Genomic DNA, 20,085 nt, shown 5'->3' with positions numbered 1-20,085 from the left:
TGCATATCTTTACCTGTATGGGAATTTAGTGCATTGCAAACTGTGTGAGTGTATATAACTGTAACCTTAGTAGACCACCAGATGCTCTTTCTCTGTCCCTGTCAGCTCCATGTCACACTGAAGCCATGAAGTTTGCCTGTCTCACAGACCAAGGGAGAGTGCCAACTGTATCAAGCCAAGACAGGGATCTTGTACAGAGCAGCCCACTTACCAGATATCTGCCACTATGCTTTTTTGAGAGCTGTTCACCAAAACTAATAGCCCCAAAGGAAGTAAAACAGTGCCATAAACAACAGTTTGTTTTTTTCCTTTCTTTCTTGGGTTTTCCCTGGGTATTGCATCCATTTATCTGAACCTCCAACAGGTGCTATACATCCAGGATAATCTTCAGGACATTTACTTATCTAATGTCTCACATGTGTTCTACACATTCAAGAATTATTAAAAAAAAAAAAAAAAAAAAAAAAAAAAAGAAAGTCATTTAAAGGTCATACTTGGGTACTTGGTGCTAAGAAAACTCCTGGCTGCTAGCTATCAGAAGGAATTACTGATTTGGGGGTAGCTCTGTTAGGTCCTTTGTAAACTCAAACCTTGTGAATATAAACAACTTTCTGTAAATTTGCAAGTAATTGCCTTAATTCTGACTTTGTACCTGGGTGAAAAGTAAGAGCTACTTGTTGGTTACAGTTAAGGTTAGAAAAAGCTTTCAAATATTTTTCACCTTCCATACAAAATCCAGGACAATGGCACTGACAGTGGTTTACAAACAAGTTTTGGCCATAATCCTGAATATCCTTGTTTTTATGGGCATTAAATTACACCTCAAATAATACTGGAACATAACTCTGGTGGTCTAATTGCTTAATTATGTCACTTCAACAGTGATACACTTTTATTATTTGCAGAAGAGGTCATAAAACTGTTTGCAGATGTTTAACTTTTGATTATTTTAATTCTAGCAGTAAATAATGTAGCAAAATAGCTTTTAAAGATCTTCACTGAGTATATTTTTTATGCTTACAATGTTCCCTGAGTAATGTTTTAACAATTTTTTAAGCTGAACATCCTCTGCCATATGAACATCCCTTAAATCACAAACTATAGTAAAACTCTGTTGAAAATTAAATAAATGGAGAATTGGTAGTTCCTAATTAACCAGTAAGAAAAGTTTATGAGAGGCGGATTGAATAAATATCAAAGCTTCTGAGTTATATTATCTTTCATAAATTGGCTTTTCTCCAATTAGTGTATGCTTTCAGAAGCCAGGGAAGAAGATGAAAGGATCTGCATCAAAATTGATTACTGCTGAAACAAAATGGAAGCTGCTGCTTTTGATAAAATACATGACTGTGGCAGTGCTTGAATAATTTTATGGGAACTTGCTGCCTAAGGCATATGTTTTACTGTCTGATACTAAATGCATGAGGAAAGACCATCTGTTTTTTTCAGCATGAACAAATATATGATCCAGATTGAACCACTAGAGGCCAAATATAATTGCTTTGTGTTTTGCTTTGCACCACTCTGTACCTACAGCAGCATCCCCTTGTATAGCATGTATCACAGCACACAGTTCCAATGCTGGCATTTGAAAATACTTTTTCCTCTGTTATGGGGGGTATAAGTTGACAATCCAGGGCTTAATACAAACCTCTGCACTTCATCTGTCTATGGAAAAAGAGTTTGTGATAGAAAAGTACAACTTCTGATAAGCTTTCACCAGCAGGCCATTGAACCTTCAGGTTTTATTTTTACTGGACAGATCCTTGTTGATGTCCAGCAAGGTGAAAGGCATTGCTGTGTCCTCCATGCCTTCAGCTCTTGCTGTGGAAACAGAGAAGCTTTCCTTCCATGGGCTGAGCAATCAGTAGAAAGTAGAAAGGTTACTCCCAACTGGTTTACTTCGAAGGAAGGAAAGCAAGTCAGTGGCAAATAAACTACATAAAATGTTCCAGAACACTTAATCTTTTGATGCTTTCTTTGCTAGAGTTGCGTTTTACAGCACCTAAAAGTATGCTTTTAGTTTTGCAAAGCTAACAGGACTGGGTTTCTTCCCTACCCCAAAGTTCTTATAGTCTAATTTTAGATATAACATGCTGAATGGCAGGAAAAAAAGTGTTCAGTGTTGGAGGGAGGAATGAGGGATAGAGGGGCAAGATTCAAGTGTGTGGGTGGATAAATGCAAATAATTTCCTTTTGTTCTTTAATAATAATTAATAACAATGCTCTTTTTTTTTTTTTTTTTTTTTTTTTTTTGTAGAGCTTCTGGAAAAAATGAGAACAAAAGGTTATAGAGGTTTGGAAAAATATCTTTCCAAGACTGTTCTTATGTACTGCTGTGGGGATGGTGTCTGCTTTTCATGGATTATCTGCAGAACTATTGTCTACCAGGTGCTAATCTAAACTGTGCACCTGGCTTTCCTGAATATTTACTTGTGATTACTGCTTAACTGTACTGGTTCCCTCTCTTGACTCATGTTTCCACTCTTACCATGAATTAATACTTTGCCAACACTAATCTTCTAAATCACAGTCCTTAGAAACTGTGGCAATTCATCACATGTACTGGGTTCATAGAGGATGGTTTTGTGACTGCAGGACTGGGCTGGGTCTTAAAAGGTCCAGGTTTATCTCACAGTTTTGCCAAAGACTTTCCATGTAGCCTCAGGCAAGTCCCTTACCTTTTCCATGCCGTGGTCTCCAGCTGTGATATGGGAACAACAAACTTTCTTTTTCCTACTGCGTCTGTTTTCTATAATTATGCTACAAGAGATCTCTTCCAAGTGAAAACTTGTATTGTGTGTTTGGACAAGACCCAGTACAACTGGGCCTCGAATTTAGTCGGTATTACTGGAATACAACTAAACAAGAGAAAATTTTTATACGTAAGAACAAAGAATGCAAGAAAATGTAATTTTAACTGATTCAGGACTAAAGAAATCCAGCAAAAGGAAATGACAACCTTTTATTGTAAATTCTTAGTCACTTCTTAATTTTATTTTGCCCTCTGTGCAAGCCTTAACTAGAAGAAACCACATTTATGACTATGCCAGTGGGATGTAATTAGAGGGGGTTTGTATCTGAAGACTGCAGAAGCTGAAACTACCAGCAATGTTCTGGGAGAATTTCCTTAAAAAACAAAGGTGGGGGAAAGGGAAACAATCTTGCTCACAAGGTGGATATTTGTGAATTGGATTGGTCTTTCATGAAACCTTTAAGCAAGTATCTGCTGATGTCTATCCTTTAGTCTTGAAGATAGATTTGCCAAAGGTGTGTGACAGAGACTGCTTTACCCTCCTGCATACCATGAAACCACCATTTTATTTACAGTTCTTGATAGAGTTTATACACAAACTCCTATCAGATTTGATTTTCAGAACAGAACTTCTTCCCTGCAGTTAAGTGATGTGCTACAGCATATGCCTCCAACATGTTATTGCATTGCACGTTAGATTTTCTAAGAGAAATTCCAAAGAAATTGACTTACATTTTTTGTCTAATGTACTACATATATTACTGCACTGCTGCATAATGGAAAGTCAGTATAAGGGGAAGAGCAATTTTAGCTCCTGAAGCACATGTGGGCAGATGCAATAATGTATTAATGTTTATATCCAGTAGTTAGAATCAAAGAATAATTTAGGTTGGAAAGGGCTTCTTCAGGTCATGTAAAGCTAATTTCAAAGTCATATCAAGGCCTTTCCCAGCTGAGTTCTGAAAATCTCCAGGGACAGATATTGCCTTGTTGGTCAACTAGTTCACTGCTCAGCCAGCTTCATTGCAATTTTTCTTTCCTTATAACTAATCATAATTTTCCTTCCCGCAAATTGTGTCCTCTCTGCCTTTTCTGTAACCAGAATTGGATAATTGACAGTCAGAGTTCTTAGCCTTCTCTTGTTCAGGCTGGGAAAACCCAGCTTCGCTCAGACCCTCATGAGTGTTTGAGCTGGAGCCCCCGACCACCTTGATGGCTCTCCACTAGCCTCACTTCAGTTTGTCCGTCTCTCTCTCATGTTTCTGGAAGAGATTTCAGTCCCTTTTGCATCAGGAAGGAGCCATTCATACTTTCCTGCAGATATATCCCTGTATTAATTGAAATACACATTCCTGCTGGGTTAGAGCAAGAGTCCCAGCAATTCAGACAGAAGCCAAAGGCCTGTCTTTTTTTTAGTTGATTGATTGCCCAGAATGATTGACAAGTATTTTAATGAGGAAAGTAGTGAAACGTTGATAGAGTCAGTTATTACTACTTGCAAAACACAGTGCAAATGCTAGAATTTAGGATATAGAACATGCATTACATTCTTTGCACGCTGAATGGTAACTTCCAATGTGCTACTTATGCAGTTCATGGTACTGTGGGTGAAGTGAACTTTTCTTCTGATCCATTTCATAGAAAACAGTTTTCACCAGCACAGTGGCATTGTTATCAGCAAAGCAGTCCTGTAGGAAAGGACCTTGTCATCCATGGTACAGGCTTCAGGAAAATACCAGTTCTTCAGGCTCATGTCTGTAAACACTACGTGTGCTATATGCTGCAAGAAACAGGCACAAGAATTTCTACAGTGATATGGGGTGTCAGTATAGAGATTTGGCAGTGTGTTGGTGCTTTGCTTCTCCTGCATGCATTTGTCAGTACCATGAAGAGTGCAAGTTCAAAACTGTGGTCATGTTTTCCCAGTTGTGATCACCTGTGTAAAACCCTCTTGACTCACTCCTGTGCTTTAACTTCTTCCAGTGATTGTATGATAGAGTTTGTTCTCTGAATGGAAGCTAGTCATCTAGGGCAGTGATGCCACAGCCCACCTGCCTTTGAAATTCTGTTAGTTTGTACATGAACTCTGTTGAAATGTCATAGCAGTTAGATGCAATGTGTATCTTAGCTCTTAGATAATCATATACAGCAGACATCTGTGATCCACTGTTGGAGATCCTTCAAACTAACGAGAGAAATCTCCCATTATCAATCTTTCTTTCGAGCCACTAAGAGTAGCTGGACTGGATAAATGCACAGGGCTAGGAAACCAAAAGTAGTGTCTGTGTATGTTGGTCATTTCACCAAGAAAATCTTGATTCTTATGTTTGTTTACATTAACTCTACTGGTGCTGCACAAAAGTCTTTAGAATCATGAAGAGGCTGTTCAAATGTGTTTAGTGAGCTAAGTAGTAACTGAATTCCCTTTTGTTAAAAAAGACTGTTAATTGACAATCTTCTATTAATGTTGGTGAAGTAGGATTTATATAAATACTAGGTCAGGGTTCTGAAAAATATTAACAATTATTAATATTCTTTCTTTTTCAGTTTTCTCCTTGTGTTTGGTTGCTTGATTTTGTCCGTGTTTTCCACTATTCCTGAACACACAAAACTTGCCTCTGGTTGTCTCTTCATTTTGGTAAGTGAAACTTCTAAGTACAAGACAGTTTTACAGATACATTATATACACTCAAATCCTCTTCCTCACCATGGAGAGAATAATGTAATTCTTGAATACTTTAACAAACCAGGCTTTTTATCATGATGATGAAAAAAAAAATAAAAAGAATATTCTACGATCTTTTTCTTTAAAAACAAGTCAAGATTGTAAGTGTTAATAAACTACTGTATTGCATCTTCTTTTTACTTGAGAATTGCTGTGTTTTGTTACTAATAGTCTTTCTACTGCAGTTTGGCAGTGACTGAGCATGATACTGCTGCCTTTGATACTGCTGCTGCCATTTATAAAGTCAGTATGTAGTAAGAGGCACTTATACTTAAAATAGGAAATAATTTTGGTATCTTAGATACCAATTTGTGCAAGCTATTGGTGGATACTGACATTTAGTGGCAGTTGCTGCAGTAGGACATGGTAGTTTCATTATTTCTTCATAATACATGCTTTGTGTTATGTTTATCTCTCTTTTTTTCCCTTCTGAGGTAGATATAAATGTCTTTAATCCCTAAAAGTGCTTAGCATTTTTCATGCATTGTATAGATGCCACTTTATTCATCTGCTTCTTGATGGGCCATTTAGTTCTGCAAGTGATGGCCTGAGGATAAGCGGTAGTGGTCATTAAAATGTCACTGTATACCCAGAGTTACCATGGTTATTTCAGTTCCATGTACACAGAAGACTGTGGCTTGTTAGGTAGTGCCTGCGGTGAAGTAACTGTTGACAAATGCCAACATTTTAATTGTCATCACTGTATATAACTGAAAGAACTAGTTTCGAGAATAGCTTCCTAATGAATTACAGTGTGAGCAGTCTGATAAACATAATTGCAGTGTGTGGTATGCCTCCAGAGCACAATGTGCTACTGCATCCAGATACCTGAACTAAACGTCCGGAGCTGGCTAGCTGCAGAAGTGTGGTGCTCTGCACCATCTGATAATGTTGTTTCTTAGCAGGGCTAATTAGGGAGAACCATGCTAAATATGGTATTCTGCTTCCTAGCCATGTTAGCCTTTTTATTTATTTATTTATCTGGAGAAAAGATCAAGTGGCATTAAGCCAGCTAAAAGTGATCAGATTTAATCCTGCACTCATACCTACTTCCATTATTTGCATAGTTGAACAATGCTTTGCAGATGGAAGTTTGTTTGAATGCTCTGTAACTAATTATGTTATTGCAATTATTATTACACTAATTGCTAAGGTTTTCTGGTATAGAAAACAGGAAAATTTGTTTTGTCTGAAAACACCCATTTTCAGATAGAAGGTGCTTTCTTGACAAGTAGTCTGTTTCCCTGTATGCTTATGCAAATTAGTTGCAGAAAAGCCATTTGTTCTGACAGAAAATATGTATTTCCCTTGAGCCGCATATTAGTTGATTGTGCTGGTACACTTACCGCTGATTCCTCAGCTGGATGATAAACACGTTCCCTGTGGTTTGCTGTGGCTCACCTGGGAGCCTTACCAAGGAAGAGTTCTGTGAAGTCCTGAATTTGCTCCCATGGCCAGGTTGAGGTTCGGGAGCTCCATTAGCCCATACCCCAGTCCTTGTAGTGGTGTCCATCAGCAGAGCTGCATTGTTTGGGGTTTGGTGCATGAAACTTTGCTGCACTTCTTGCTGCCATGGCCTCAGAGATGGAGTTTGTCCATCTCAATAATTCTGACTTTACATCTTCTGTCATCCTCTGAACACAGAAATGTCCCTTAGGAGGATCCCAAGGAAGGTGGATAGTTAATCCTTGAAGCATCGAAGCTCTAGTAGCTTGGTCCAACATTTCTATGCTATAGCCTTGTGTGTTCAACAAACCCTTGTCAGGAATAAATCTAGTGATGACGAATTTTACGGCTCCTGCTGTGGGTCTCTAATGGAGAAAAATATAAACACAGCAAAGCATGAAGTTCCAGAAGCAGGCTAAAGCTGACTGGTTTATTCCAGTTTGCTGCTGCATGATTTGCTCCCTCTCTGCATACTGAATCACTAGCTGATATTAGTAATGTTATCAAAGCAGGCTTTTGCAACCGCAAAATAAGAAAATAATGCATTAATCTACATTGAGTCATGAGGAGTTGTTTTGGCTGTGCCAACAAATAATTACAGTCACTAGAGTTTCTACAACCTTTTACTTGCAGTGATTCACACAATTCTTACAAGTGTGTCATTTAGTAGAGACAGTTGTATTAACTATCAGAGGTCTGCTTTAATACTGTTTTGCTTCGTGCTCAAGATGGAAGATAGATGTTTATTTTCTAATGAAGTACAGTACAAATACAACAATCTCTAGAGCTGCCTGCTGGGTTTCTGTGAACTGTTTGCTTCACAGATTTATTCCAGATGGTCCCCCCTAGAGCCATGTTAATTGGCTAAAAAGCTAATGTAATGTTCCTTCAGCTTAATACCTGAGCTGCTGCTTGCACCAGCACCTGTGACTTTTGATGTATTTCAGCTATTTGCAATTACATGGGAAGGTTAAAGAGGGAAGTGTAAATGAGGTAAGTAAACCTTTCCTTCCTTCCTTCTCAGAAAGGCCAGAGGAACTCAGGAGATTATTGTTCTGCAATCAGTCAGTTCCATTTATCCATCTCCCTGAGCCTCACCTTACAAGGGAGCAGAGAACATAGCCCCTAATCACTGCATCCTAAGTGCTCTCTCAGAAAAATACAACAGAGTGCAATAGCTCAAAGTAAATAATTGTTTAGGAAAGCAGTATTAGCTGAGGGCTTCTGAGCATCAGCAGCAGTTAATGGACTTGTCTGGACTGCAGAAATTCCCAAGCTCTGCTCCCAAGGCTGGCACAAAGCTGCCACGCTGCGTCAGGCTGTACCCAGCCAGGGCTTCAGTGCTGGCATCTGAGCAAACACTACTGGATTCCTTGGTACCCTCTACTTATCTGGGGGCCTGTCAAATGAAAAGCGCTTAGTATTTGGGTTTTATGCTTAAAATGAAAGTCCTTCAGATATGTTAAGTGTATGTGAAATATTGCTACATCAGTAATGAATTTGGTTAGATTTTCTTCCAGAAATAATAAGCCTAACCAGAGGGAGAGCATCAGATAAAACTCCTTATACCTACAATCATAATTACGCTTTAGCCTCATCTGAGCACATAACTTCTGGCACTCAGGCTGTAGCAGTGATATATCCCAGACAGACAGTAGAATAAAATCTACTTCAACATCAAAAAAGCCACAAGCAGCTTAAGAATCCAACTAACACAGCAAGAAAATAATCTTTCGTGTATTGCTGATCTCCTACAAGTACATTTGCTGGCGCTTTATCAAATAGTACACACAAGGGAAGTAAAACGGGCTGAGAAGGCAAAATCAAATCTTTTGGGGACGATAGCCAGGAAAGAGCATATTTGGAACTGTAGGGAATTCGCTCTCATGATCAAACTTTCTATATTTTAAGATCATTTTCAGGTAAAGCTATGTGAATAACTGGTTCACTTCTATTTGTTTATTGTCTATTTGAGAAAATAAAAGAATTTGACTTGACCCACAAAGAGCTGGCAAATCAGAAAGTCCAGAAAAAGTATTGGATCAGATTAGATGCCGCATTTGACCTGGCATAAAACATTCTTTGTTTGTTTGAACACTTTAAAAATCTTGGCTTAAAAGTAAAATTGACGCTGTAGAAAAGAAACACCATTTTCATTTGGAGTGACAAGTAATCTTTTTTTTTTTTTTTTTTTTTTTTTTCCCATTATTCTCATTTTTAAGCACATTGGAAAGATTGCAAAACTCATGAATTTCTGCAGAACTTGTTTTGTCAATTCTATTTTGTGTTTTTCTCTGAAAAGAGCTGGGATAGAAAGCTATACACAGTTCTGCAGAATAAGGACCTCGGAAAATGTTCTCTAGGAACATGTTCTTCAGGCAGAAATAGTTCCCAAAGACATAAAAGCAGACAGTGTACAGTAGATGAAGCTCGCTTCTAAACTTACTGTGGTCACTTACATGAATCCAAAAGGAGAGTCTAGTAAGTGCTTCTAGCAATTAAGCTCTTCCTAAGATTTTTCTCTTCTAATATATTCCCATAAATGAAATGTAGAAAGAGGATGAACATTGATTAGAAAACATAGGGTATAGCTGCCCTGTAGCAGGCAAGCGCATATTCAATTTGTCTCTGCTCTAGGAAAGTGAATCCATCCACAGAAATGTAATCATACAAATACTAGCTACAAAATGTTAAGGTTGGGGAGAACATATTTAAAAAATAAAAATAAAAATGAAAATAAAAATATAAAAGAGAGAGAGAGAGATTGATGTTCCTCTGTTCAGAAAGTCGCATATTCTGATTTAGATTTATTATCCCAGTACTTGAATCATCTCATGACACATGGATAAAAGACCACTGGACCTGGGCAGAGAACTAAGTAGATGGCTCTGTAGAACAGGCTAACAATGCATAGAAGGAAAAATGAACGATCATGAGAGATTTCAATTATAATACATCTCTAACAAAAAAAGCTAGGGTATAGACCACAGTTATTACAGTTCCATTGATTCTTTTCCAAAGAGAAACACATGAACTAATCCATGAGAAAAAATCAGTGATTTTCAAGTTTGCTAGAGGTTGTAAAAACTCAGAAATATCTTTTCTCAGAAAATACTCATTTTCAATGTTTCCTTTCATTCCAAATCAAAGCAAGGATTTTAAAATTCAAAATTTCTCTATAGAACTCTTTGAAAAATTCCACCTGTTAGATATTTGAAACTGATGTTATCAATAACAAAATAAGAGAGGGAAATGTATTTTTGATAAGGTCAAAGCCTCCATATTTTCATTGTTGTTTGGATTCATATGCTCTACTATTTTAAGGCAATAACATGAGCATAAAGCAATTCAACCATATCATAATAAACTACTTGTTAGCTTTGAAAGAATATAGTCTTACCCTTTCAAAATAAACAATTTCATGTCTTTGTTAATTATTAATTTCATGTCCTTGTTAATTACATTGATACTCTCCTGTTATGTATACTCAATTCATTAAATAAGAACTGAATGTTACAAGAATTTGCACCAGATCTCATTAAAACTGCCCAAGAACCTTTGTGTGCAAACAGAGATGACTTTCTGTCTGAAACCTAAGTTCAGGTTGCACCTTTCTGAAGCTAAAACTTATTAGGAGGAAGTCTTACTAAAAGCAAAAATGTAAATGAAATGTTGAAGTTATTTAAAAACACATCAGTAGATGTCCCCAAAGCTGTAATTCTCCTGTTGTAAGGCAGCACTGGCACTCCCAACCAACCAACAAACCTCTAAAACAAATACACACTGTAGCTATGAAGAGAGGTAAAGTAACAATAAAAATGATTTCATAACAAATGAACGTGACACCATATATAAAACGGTGAATGTATCTATGAAAAATCTATTGTCAACAGTGCTAAGTGTGTTAAAACACACTTCAAACATATCGGAGAATAAAAAAGTCTTGATACTGGCATAACCCTATTACTGATATGTTTCTGGGCTTGATTATATTGTCTGTAACATTTTGTCCATTTTTTTTTTTTTTATTCTTCTTTGCTAAGGAAAAACAACCTTTATAAAGAGAAGAATGAAAAATCACGCATTGAAATGAATCAATTTTTTCTCTTGTAATTAAAAAATGTATTATGCTTCTAATGGGAAAGCTTAAATGGGTTTGATGACTAAAGATGACTAAAACAGCATTATTACACATGATCTGCAATCAGGGCAAAGAAAAGTCTCATAGCTTAATCACTTGAAGAAGGTAGGATAACTACGAACAGTTACCGCAAGTGCTACAGTGTTCAACAGCAAATGCAGTAGCAGGCAAGAAAGAGTTTCAGAGTCATTGCCAGAGCATTTGCCAGGAAGAACTACTTAAAAGGTGTCCTCCAGTAAGAGACCTCCATTTACTGTGCAATGTAAAGATCACTGGAGTTGTTTCTGATTCCTTTTGTTTTCCCAGCACAAAGACTAACATTGCTTCAAAGGCAGAGAATATATTCTTAAGAGGGAAAGGACTGGCAATGTTATTCAAAAAAGGGCCTCTTACCCAGCCTTTCAGTAGGCCACTTTCTGTAGAACACTCACAACTTGAGGATTTGGAGATTAAGAGTGGAAAAAGGAGAAAATTCAATGTTAGTAATGAGGTGTCAGGATTCAGATTAATAGAATTCTTTGAGGAGGGAAAAGCACATCTCCCTTTAGACTAATCAACACATCATCCTAAAGGACCAAACCAGTTGTCCCTGACCTCCTTTAAGGACAAATGAGCAACATTCCTTGCACAACTTGCTCTTCCATTACATCTTTACCTTTTTATCAGTTTAAGGGATAACAAGGTAGCATGGTAAACCTATTCTAAGTCATAAGTATAGTATTTTACATAGATGCATATTTGTAATAGTTTATGCTATAGTCTTCAGTACTGAACTTCATTAGCTTCATGGCAGAGTTAGATAAAGTTCAGGACTTCTTGTATTGGTAGCAAGAACTACCTCAGAAATTCAGACCTGATCTTGTTAGGGAAATATTGATTTGCCAGATGGAAATGCAGAATATATCTCTAGAGGAAAGCCAAAGTATGGGGTTATAATGTTTAAGTAAGAGGTCTACCAAACATTATATTATAAAAGGAAAAGAATTCTGAAAAAGGCAGAACATCAGTGATACGAAAGCTGTTTGTAAATCTAAACCTAAACCCCCATGGTCTGAGTAACATACAGAAACTACAGAAACACTTAGTCACTTTGAACAGATGTGACAATGCTTGCAAAGATGTTTCTTACTACAGCCAAAATGCGAAGTTTTCTCAAGCAAGAGAAAGGGTCTGCTCACAAGATTTAGTTTAAAGACATCAAAATCAAGCAAATAGATACAAAATACAGATAAATATCAAAATTATCTGCAAGGATCAGGTGCAGAAGTATATTCAAAGACAGTTTAAAGTTTAGATAATGACAAATACAAGGAGACACACAGGAACTAAGTTCAGTACTGACACTGTGATCGGGGTGAGATAGGATGATGAATTAGCAAAATAAACACTGGTCATTTAAAACTTGGAGGTTTACATTGAGTGCCTAAGGAAAGGGTGTATGTCATGTACAGGATAATAGTTTTGGTATCAAAACTGAACCAGACAGGAATTGGCTGATTGCACCATATGAAGATATGATCGCAGGAAATGAATGTCTCACAAAGATATATGTATATGTTTTTAAGAGGATGTGGAAGGGCTTTGCTCTTCTCTTTTTCCAGGAGACCAAAATTCCAGAGCCTAGGAAAGATGGTAGAAAAAGCTAAAAAATACTGGATTTCAAAGTTTAATTATTGGAGAGAAAAAAGAAAAAAGAAAAAAAGAAAAAAAGAAAAAAAATAAAAAAATAAATAAAAAAAAAAAAGGAGACCAAGCTAACTTTTTCACTGAACCTAGGAAGTTGAATAGAAATATTATAAATGAATACTTGTACAAGTAACGTAAATGTCTGGTGAGATTACAGAAGCAAATAAGCTCAGTAAACTAGATGTATAAACAGGATTTTGGCAGATTGGATAAAGTACTTTCCAAGTCCAATTTGCCAAAATTTACCAGTTGTCAGATAACTCTTGAAATTGCTTTCTGTATTTGGTACTGGAAACATTTCAGAGCACATAATCCCAGATGCCCAGAGGTCTCCCAATAATCAAAACGTACTTCAATATGCTTGTACGAAAGATCCATTAAAGAGCTTTGGGAATATTTGGGAAAACTGTTTAAAGAACACTGCAAATATAATTTGCAGAATCTCTAGGTTTTATCAACTCTAAACACACTAAGACCAAAGAAAAAAAGAACAAATATACCATCCCCCTCCACTGTATAGCATGTCAAATGTTCTCATTTAATTCACATACATGTGTTCAGTCATAACAACTAGCCTAAGCCCCTTGCACCAATGCAAAATTAGCGTGGATGCCAGAGCATAAAAGGATTCAAGTCTGTGCTGTCTCTGGCACCCATTCTACATTTCTTTTGGACTGAGTGAAAGATATCAAATTCTTCACAAACATTTCAAAAGGAAGATCTGTGAGCAGTGTAGCTACAGAGACATGTGCTTGAACGTCTGCCTGTAACATGTGACATAGAAACTTGACTACAGCAGAAAAAAATGCGTGAAGAAAATACAAAGGAGATGCAAAGGCCTGGGTACAGCTGTACAGAGCTTCGTTGTTTTCAATATTCAGATAATTTTAAAATTAAAATAAGACCATTCATTGCTGATACCTCACTACAGAGAAAGAATACATGAACAAGCACAAGGCAAGATACAAAAATGCTTGGAAAGCAGAGAATTATTCTATAGTGTGAGATCTATTAATATTGTCTCCATTCAGGAACTATCTCAGAAACATAGTTGTACCTGACATAAACAAACGATCTGGAGCAAAGCAGTGGGTGTCAGTGGGAGACACTGGAAAGCACGACATTTAAGAATGATTCTGTGTCTGGAGAAGAGTAGGATGGACGTGACGAACAGCAGAATCAGCATTTCCCATGGCCATTTTCCCAATTTGAGAAGGAGTTTTCAGTTATCACTAGGGTCTTTCTGGAAGAACTACATGCACCAAAATTTAAGAGCCAAAAGGAGTATGTTTGCCCACACATGCACTTGGATGGTAAGCACCATAATCTGCAAGTGCAGCGGGGAGAAATGCACTTTTGGCAATGGATCTTGGAGCTTCTGTGGCATTTGTTTCTGTGGCATTGTCAGTTGTCCTAGGGTTTCTGTCTTTCCTCTGTGGATGCATGGGAAGGTTAGTGCAGTTTCAGTGCTAGGAAATGGGTCTGCTATGGTAAACACTCCATAAGGGATGATGAAAAACATAATTAAATGGTAGCTACCTAATTCTGCTAAGTGTTTTTGCTACCTGATTCAAAGCTGCTTTTGCTCAACATAAAAATTCTGGACTCTTTTCTATTGTAACTGAGTAAAGAAGCATGACTGATAGGTGATGTTTCAGGTAAAAATCACAAAAAGCTAAGAATCAATTGGATAGCAGAAATCATATGTAATACGTGGCTAATTAAAACTGAGAATAGACTGGGATTTTAATATTATGTCAATGTACTCATAGCTGTGTATTAAATTAAAAGGCACAGAATTGATTTCTTAATAATCCTCTATTAATGTATAATCGACATGGGAAATCTTAATCATAATTTGAAAAAGCAAATGTTGTAAAAGTATCACATTCATTACAATACTGATAAATGACAAAAAGTGCATAAATTTATTTTGTGCTTATTAGGTATTGCACTGGAAGCTGAACTGAAGTCTCTGGTTGTGATTTATATGCCACTAATAGGGTCTACTCTGGGTTATGTTTTCAGATTTATGGCTGCCTCTCTCACTGCTAAACTGCAGTTGGAGAGAATTAAAACATTAGTTCCTGAAGTGTATATATGCATTTGTAGATACACTTGTTAGCTGTTTAGTTCAAAGATCTTCCCTTCTAATGCTGACGTAAGGATAATACAAATGGATTCAAATTACATAATTATTTTGAACAATAACATATGCACATATTCATATGTGCTGATTTGAATCTGGAAACTGGCCAGTATAACAGGAACATCCATAGTCCTACAACAGCTTCTACAGCACAGCTATTTTAAACCCACACCTTTCTCAGGTTTCTCTGAGACAGAGTACCATTGCACTACCCTCACCTCCCAACTGTGTCAGGGTAAAGTGGAGAGCCTAACTCTGGTGTTCAGTACTTTAAATCATTGGAGGTTTTTTGTTTTGTTTTGTTTTGTTTGTTTTTGTTTTTGCTTGAGAGAGGGGTGCAGAAGCTGAGGTGTTATGTTCTTGCTGTAACTGAATGAGAAAACACTCGTCTTCTTTGACTATGAATAATAAAGCATTGCTATTTGAACAGTATCACTATTCATCATGTGTCACCAGAATGAAATTTCAGCAGCTGGTGACATTCTTAAAACAGACATCTGCAAATGAAAGAATGAAAAAATGTTTATTCTTCCTCTCTTCCAACTGATCTGAAATCACTGGACTTCCCTGTTTATGAATTTTCAGGGAAGAAGGGACAGTTCCTTAGCTGGTATCAGACAACATCGTCCTTCCTATTGTGTTCATGTAAAGAGTCTGCTGAATTACACCAGATGAGTATCTGCAGTGCAGCTACACTACAGAGATGTCATCTTCAGTATGGAAGTACTTGTGATCTGATTAAAGCTTACTTCAGAGGATTAATTTGATATGTTCAAGTCACTGTTCTGGGCTCATAATATCACTTATAGACCCAGTGACCTGGGATCCAGTGATCACAGTGACTGGGACAGTGATCCAGTGACTGGGACCCAGTGATCTCCTATCACCGGCAGTCAGCTCTGTACTGAGTCTGCAGCTTTGCTGTCCTATTTCTCTTGTCTTTGGAATATGTGATATCACAATTTCCATACAAGAAATATAATTAAAATAACAGCAGAGCTATTGTCTTGAAGCTAGATTTCTTGTATCCAAACCTTGGCTTATGTGTGAATTCCAAAAAAAAAAAAAAAAAAACAAGAGCCTCCTATAAGAAGAGCTCAAAATTCTCAACTTTAGTCATTTTCTAATCATGAAAATAATTCTAATTGCTTGAAATGATGGCCTACATCCAAGGCACCTGATTTCAGCAGCAGGAATGCAGCCAATTATTTTAAGTTCTAATAAGCAGTTATGTTAATGAACAAGAAAGCTATAATAAAAACAGTTTTTGGCTGTTTTAATGTTACAGTTAGGGAAATCCTTATCATTGAAAGCTACCTGAGAAGCATACTAATATTCACAATTTCATTGTCATTAGCACCCTAATTAGATAGGCAAAAAAATAAAAGTGCTCATTGTAGCTTCCATGCACAAAGGTCCTGCAGGACCTTTTGCTAATAGAAACCTTGCTCTGGATGACCTCTTATTTTTCGTCCATCTACATAACCATCGTTGTCCCAGTGGCAGAGCAGCTAAGGCACATACAGATGTAAAAAATCTTCAGGAGCACACTGGCATCTGCATTCCTTATGTCAAAAGCAACTGAATCTTTTCAGCCCATGTGTTTTAGCCTTGCTTCTCTTGCATATGCATACTTCCATGTGACGACAGGAGCAGCATATGTAGAAGTTTTGCAGAATGAGATCAGTCTGGGTGAACTGTGCTTTGAGAAGGAAAAAGACTTTTCCTTTTCTGAAGCACCAATGGATCTGCCATATCAGTAACAGAGGGGGGCTAACTTTAAGCTTAAATATCCAGAAATATTACAGCTGTAGTAACTGTGGAGCAGGGACAATGGCAGCTGGGATTGGAGAAAGATGACAACATAGGGAAAAAAGAAGAAATGGTAAAGACCAGGGCATCCTGGATGTTCTTGGTGATGTTAATAGGAAGGGAAGGGTTAGGTCACCAGTAAATCTAAACTTGCTCATCAGTTCAAATTCAGCCTTGCTGAATTTTGAAGGAGGCCAAATTTATCAATAGTGAAGGATTTTCACATTCTGTAGTAATAGTTGTTATTTTGTATTTCATAAGTAAACCAAAATTTGTGATATTGGATCATATCATGCGTAGGACAAACATACTTGGAAGATATCATTTCTACAGTAAGCCTACAAATCATATGGGGTCTAATGATTTATTCCATTGCATGCCTTTTCAATTATGTTCTGATTTTGTGTTTCATTTGCTAAGGAACTACAACCAAGTTATTCAAAAGTCTAGATTTATGCCTCTTTTTTTAATAAGCCATTCCAGATGAAATTTAAAAGCAAAACATAACAACAACAAACTGATCTTATTTGGTTTGCATCCTCTCAATTTTTGTCCATGGAAAAACAAGAAAATTGTGACTGTGTAGCTGCTATAGGAACAAATAATGTCATTCCTTGGCCCAAGTTAACCTTGACAGAAATTTGAATTTAAATTGTGATTGAGTGCACTGATTACTAAAACACTACTTATTTCTCAGTGGTGTTTGACTCTCTTTCTGGTTTCAACCTGAACCAATCTAAAATGCACCAAAACTGGTACGTACACTGCCATGAAGAGTTTCTTTTTGAATGCATTCACATTTTCTAGGAAAGTCTTTTTCCTGTAGATTTTATTCATTATATGTATTGCCTTTAAAATCAGTTGTTATTTGAGAAAGTAGGGGTGGCAAGGATATAAAGATCATTTTGAAATAACACTATTTCAGAAAGTGCAAAAATAAGTGTGAAATCTTATTTCCACCTTGTTCAGTGACTTTTCTGTTATTAAATCTGATACTGTATTTTAAAACCTCCTGAAGTTTGGTATGTGTGGAAGACATGCAGTATTTTTAAAATCAGCATTCCAGTGCACAGAGCCATATTCAAAGTACTTGAGCTCACTTACTGTAACTACAGCAGCTGCTTTAAAATTTTCCTTAATTAGTAGAAAATTCAGTGAATTTTGAAAGAATATCACTTTGCATAAATTTATAATGTTGCTGGAAGTGGTAAATATTTTTTGTACAGAATGAACACAGACATTTCACATCATTTCTCCAAGAAAAATCTTATACTCTTGCCTCCCCCCCCCCAAAAAAAAAAAAAAAATTCCTTTTGCTTTTTTCTTCCTCAGAACAGATACATCTCCATGAATTTTCACTTTGTGGTACATATATATGTGTTTATATGTGTGTGAGAGAGAGAAAAATAGAATTTCTGCCTCTGAGATGAGACCGTGAAGGATAAGAGACTTTCAAACATGCTTGCAGCATATAAAGACTGTTCATCTTTGTATAACTGAGCTAGCGTAGCAAATAATAATTGCTAATGGTAGTACAGATGACATACAAAGCTGCATAGCACTAATTAGGAACCAGAATATTAAACTACCAAAAATTAACACTTTTCAATTTCTATCAGCACTTTTATGATACTAATTTAACTGAAATGAAGCTGCAGAATAGTCCTTTGTGAGTAGTTAAGTGCTTTCCATTCTTGCCAGTTCTCCACTGGGGAGGCCTGATGGGGTCTGGGAAGTGACAGAGGATGCTCTTTCCAGTGTGGATTGGCTCCTGCACACAACACTTCCCACACGGGCTGAAGGATGTCTGTGACATTTCAGAGTACTTACTGAGGAGGTGTTTCTTATGCATCTGTACACACAGTATGTTTTCTAGGGAAACCAGAAATGTTAGTGAAATAAACTGTGATTATATTTTAACAAGGAAAAGATTTTATTGAAAGCAAAGGGTGTTTCATGCTTTGCTATCCTCCACTCCTCCAGTATCTATTACTGCTACCCCAAAGAAGTAACTTCATCAAGAGAATCAGATGTCAAATGGCCTGGGTGCCTGCCAACAACCCCCATAAATTCAGAGACATCATCTAACAATGTGTAAACCAGATTTAATAATTCACGCTATAAAAGTGGTAGTTATTTAACTAAAATACATATTCTTCCTTTTTTTTTTTTTCCAATTTGCTCCTGTGTCCATTTTATTCTTGGACTACACAGAATTTCCTATGAGGAAATGTATGGCATGATAGCCAACTATTAAGAAATATTGTTACTATATAGAGAACTTTTTCAATTTTGCACATAATCCTTTCTAAAGTTGTGCCATAACTCAGTCCATGGAATTAAGATGAAGATTGCTAAAATAGGATGAATAAAAAGAAAACCTTACACAGTAACACTGTTTTTTCCATGTGTTCTTTTCTAACAACAACAAAAAAAAAATGACTAACATATTCTTTATCTGAATTTCAGCAAAGAAATCTTGTTCTGCTTTTGTGGTTTATGAATTCAATATGGAATTTACAAAACTGGAAATGAAGATATTGATAAAGGTCTAAAACCTCTTTTAATCCAATGCAGTATTACAATCTGACATGTTTTAGGATGGTGTTTTAGTATTGTTTTATGAAAGCAAAAAGCAAAAGAAAATTAAATTCACAATATGTCAATGTACTGCTGTTAATCATGAATTTGTAAAGCACCACTGCATGGCAAAATATTAATAATGTCATTAGTTCAAGTAAAGTAATGCCTGAGTTGATGTATGTGACATCTACAGCCTTACTGGCTTGCAGATTTTAGGGTCTCAGAGTCTAAAAACATGCAAACTGTTTATTGGGGAAAAGTCAATATTGGATTGACCTTACCCTTTCAAACAGTCTTCTTTTTCTAAGTCTACTTGCGATGTTCTTTTACTAGTGCTACACTAGTCCTTATCCTGTAGGAATAACAAGTTAACTGGCTGATAGGGACAGCTTTATCCTGAATGTGGGAATGCATTCAGCTGCCAAAGAAAATACAGCTTTTATCCTCTTCTTCTCGACGAACTGCTTAAGAACCTTCTTCAAATATTTTTCTCCTTTTGCTTAACACACAAATTTTTATTTCATCATTTCAAAATGGTTAACTTCTTAATGCATTCTAGAAAAATATCTGAATTAAGTTAATAATTCTGTACCAGTATGTAGGTACTCTGTCACTACATATTGTAGCGATTCAGATTTCCTTAAATTATAGAGCTGAACTGTGCTCAAAACTCTGTTACTGAAACTGTTCAGCTCACTGTTGAACTGATTTTTTTCACAGTAACAACTGCATCTATACAGGTTGAAAAGAACAGTCTTAAAAAGATTCCAATGTAAAAGAAAAGCAAA

The 20,085-nt window shown here is 36.6% G+C and overlaps 1 protein-coding gene across 2 annotated transcripts in view; it reads left to right on the top strand.

Moving 5' to 3' along the window:
- Positions 1–20,085, top strand: part of KCNQ5 (potassium voltage-gated channel subfamily Q member 5) — a 290,751-nt gene that overhangs the window by 200,355 nt on the left and 70,311 nt on the right. For both annotated transcript variants that reach the window (XM_032184800.1, XM_032184799.1), the window contains exon 2: positions 5,303–5,393. In XM_032184800.1, the coding sequence (XP_032040691.1) occupies positions 5,303–5,393 (91 nt within the window). The remainder of the gene's footprint in view (positions 1–5,302; positions 5,394–20,085) is intronic.

Source organism: Aythya fuligula, chromosome 3 (assembly GCF_009819795.1).
Source record: "Aythya fuligula isolate bAytFul2 chromosome 3, bAytFul2.pri, whole genome shotgun sequence".
Taxonomy (NCBI): domain Eukaryota; kingdom Metazoa; phylum Chordata; class Aves; order Anseriformes; family Anatidae; genus Aythya; species Aythya fuligula.
The sequence above is the reverse complement of the archived record's forward strand: the minus strand, read 5'-3'. Positions and strand labels throughout refer to the sequence as shown.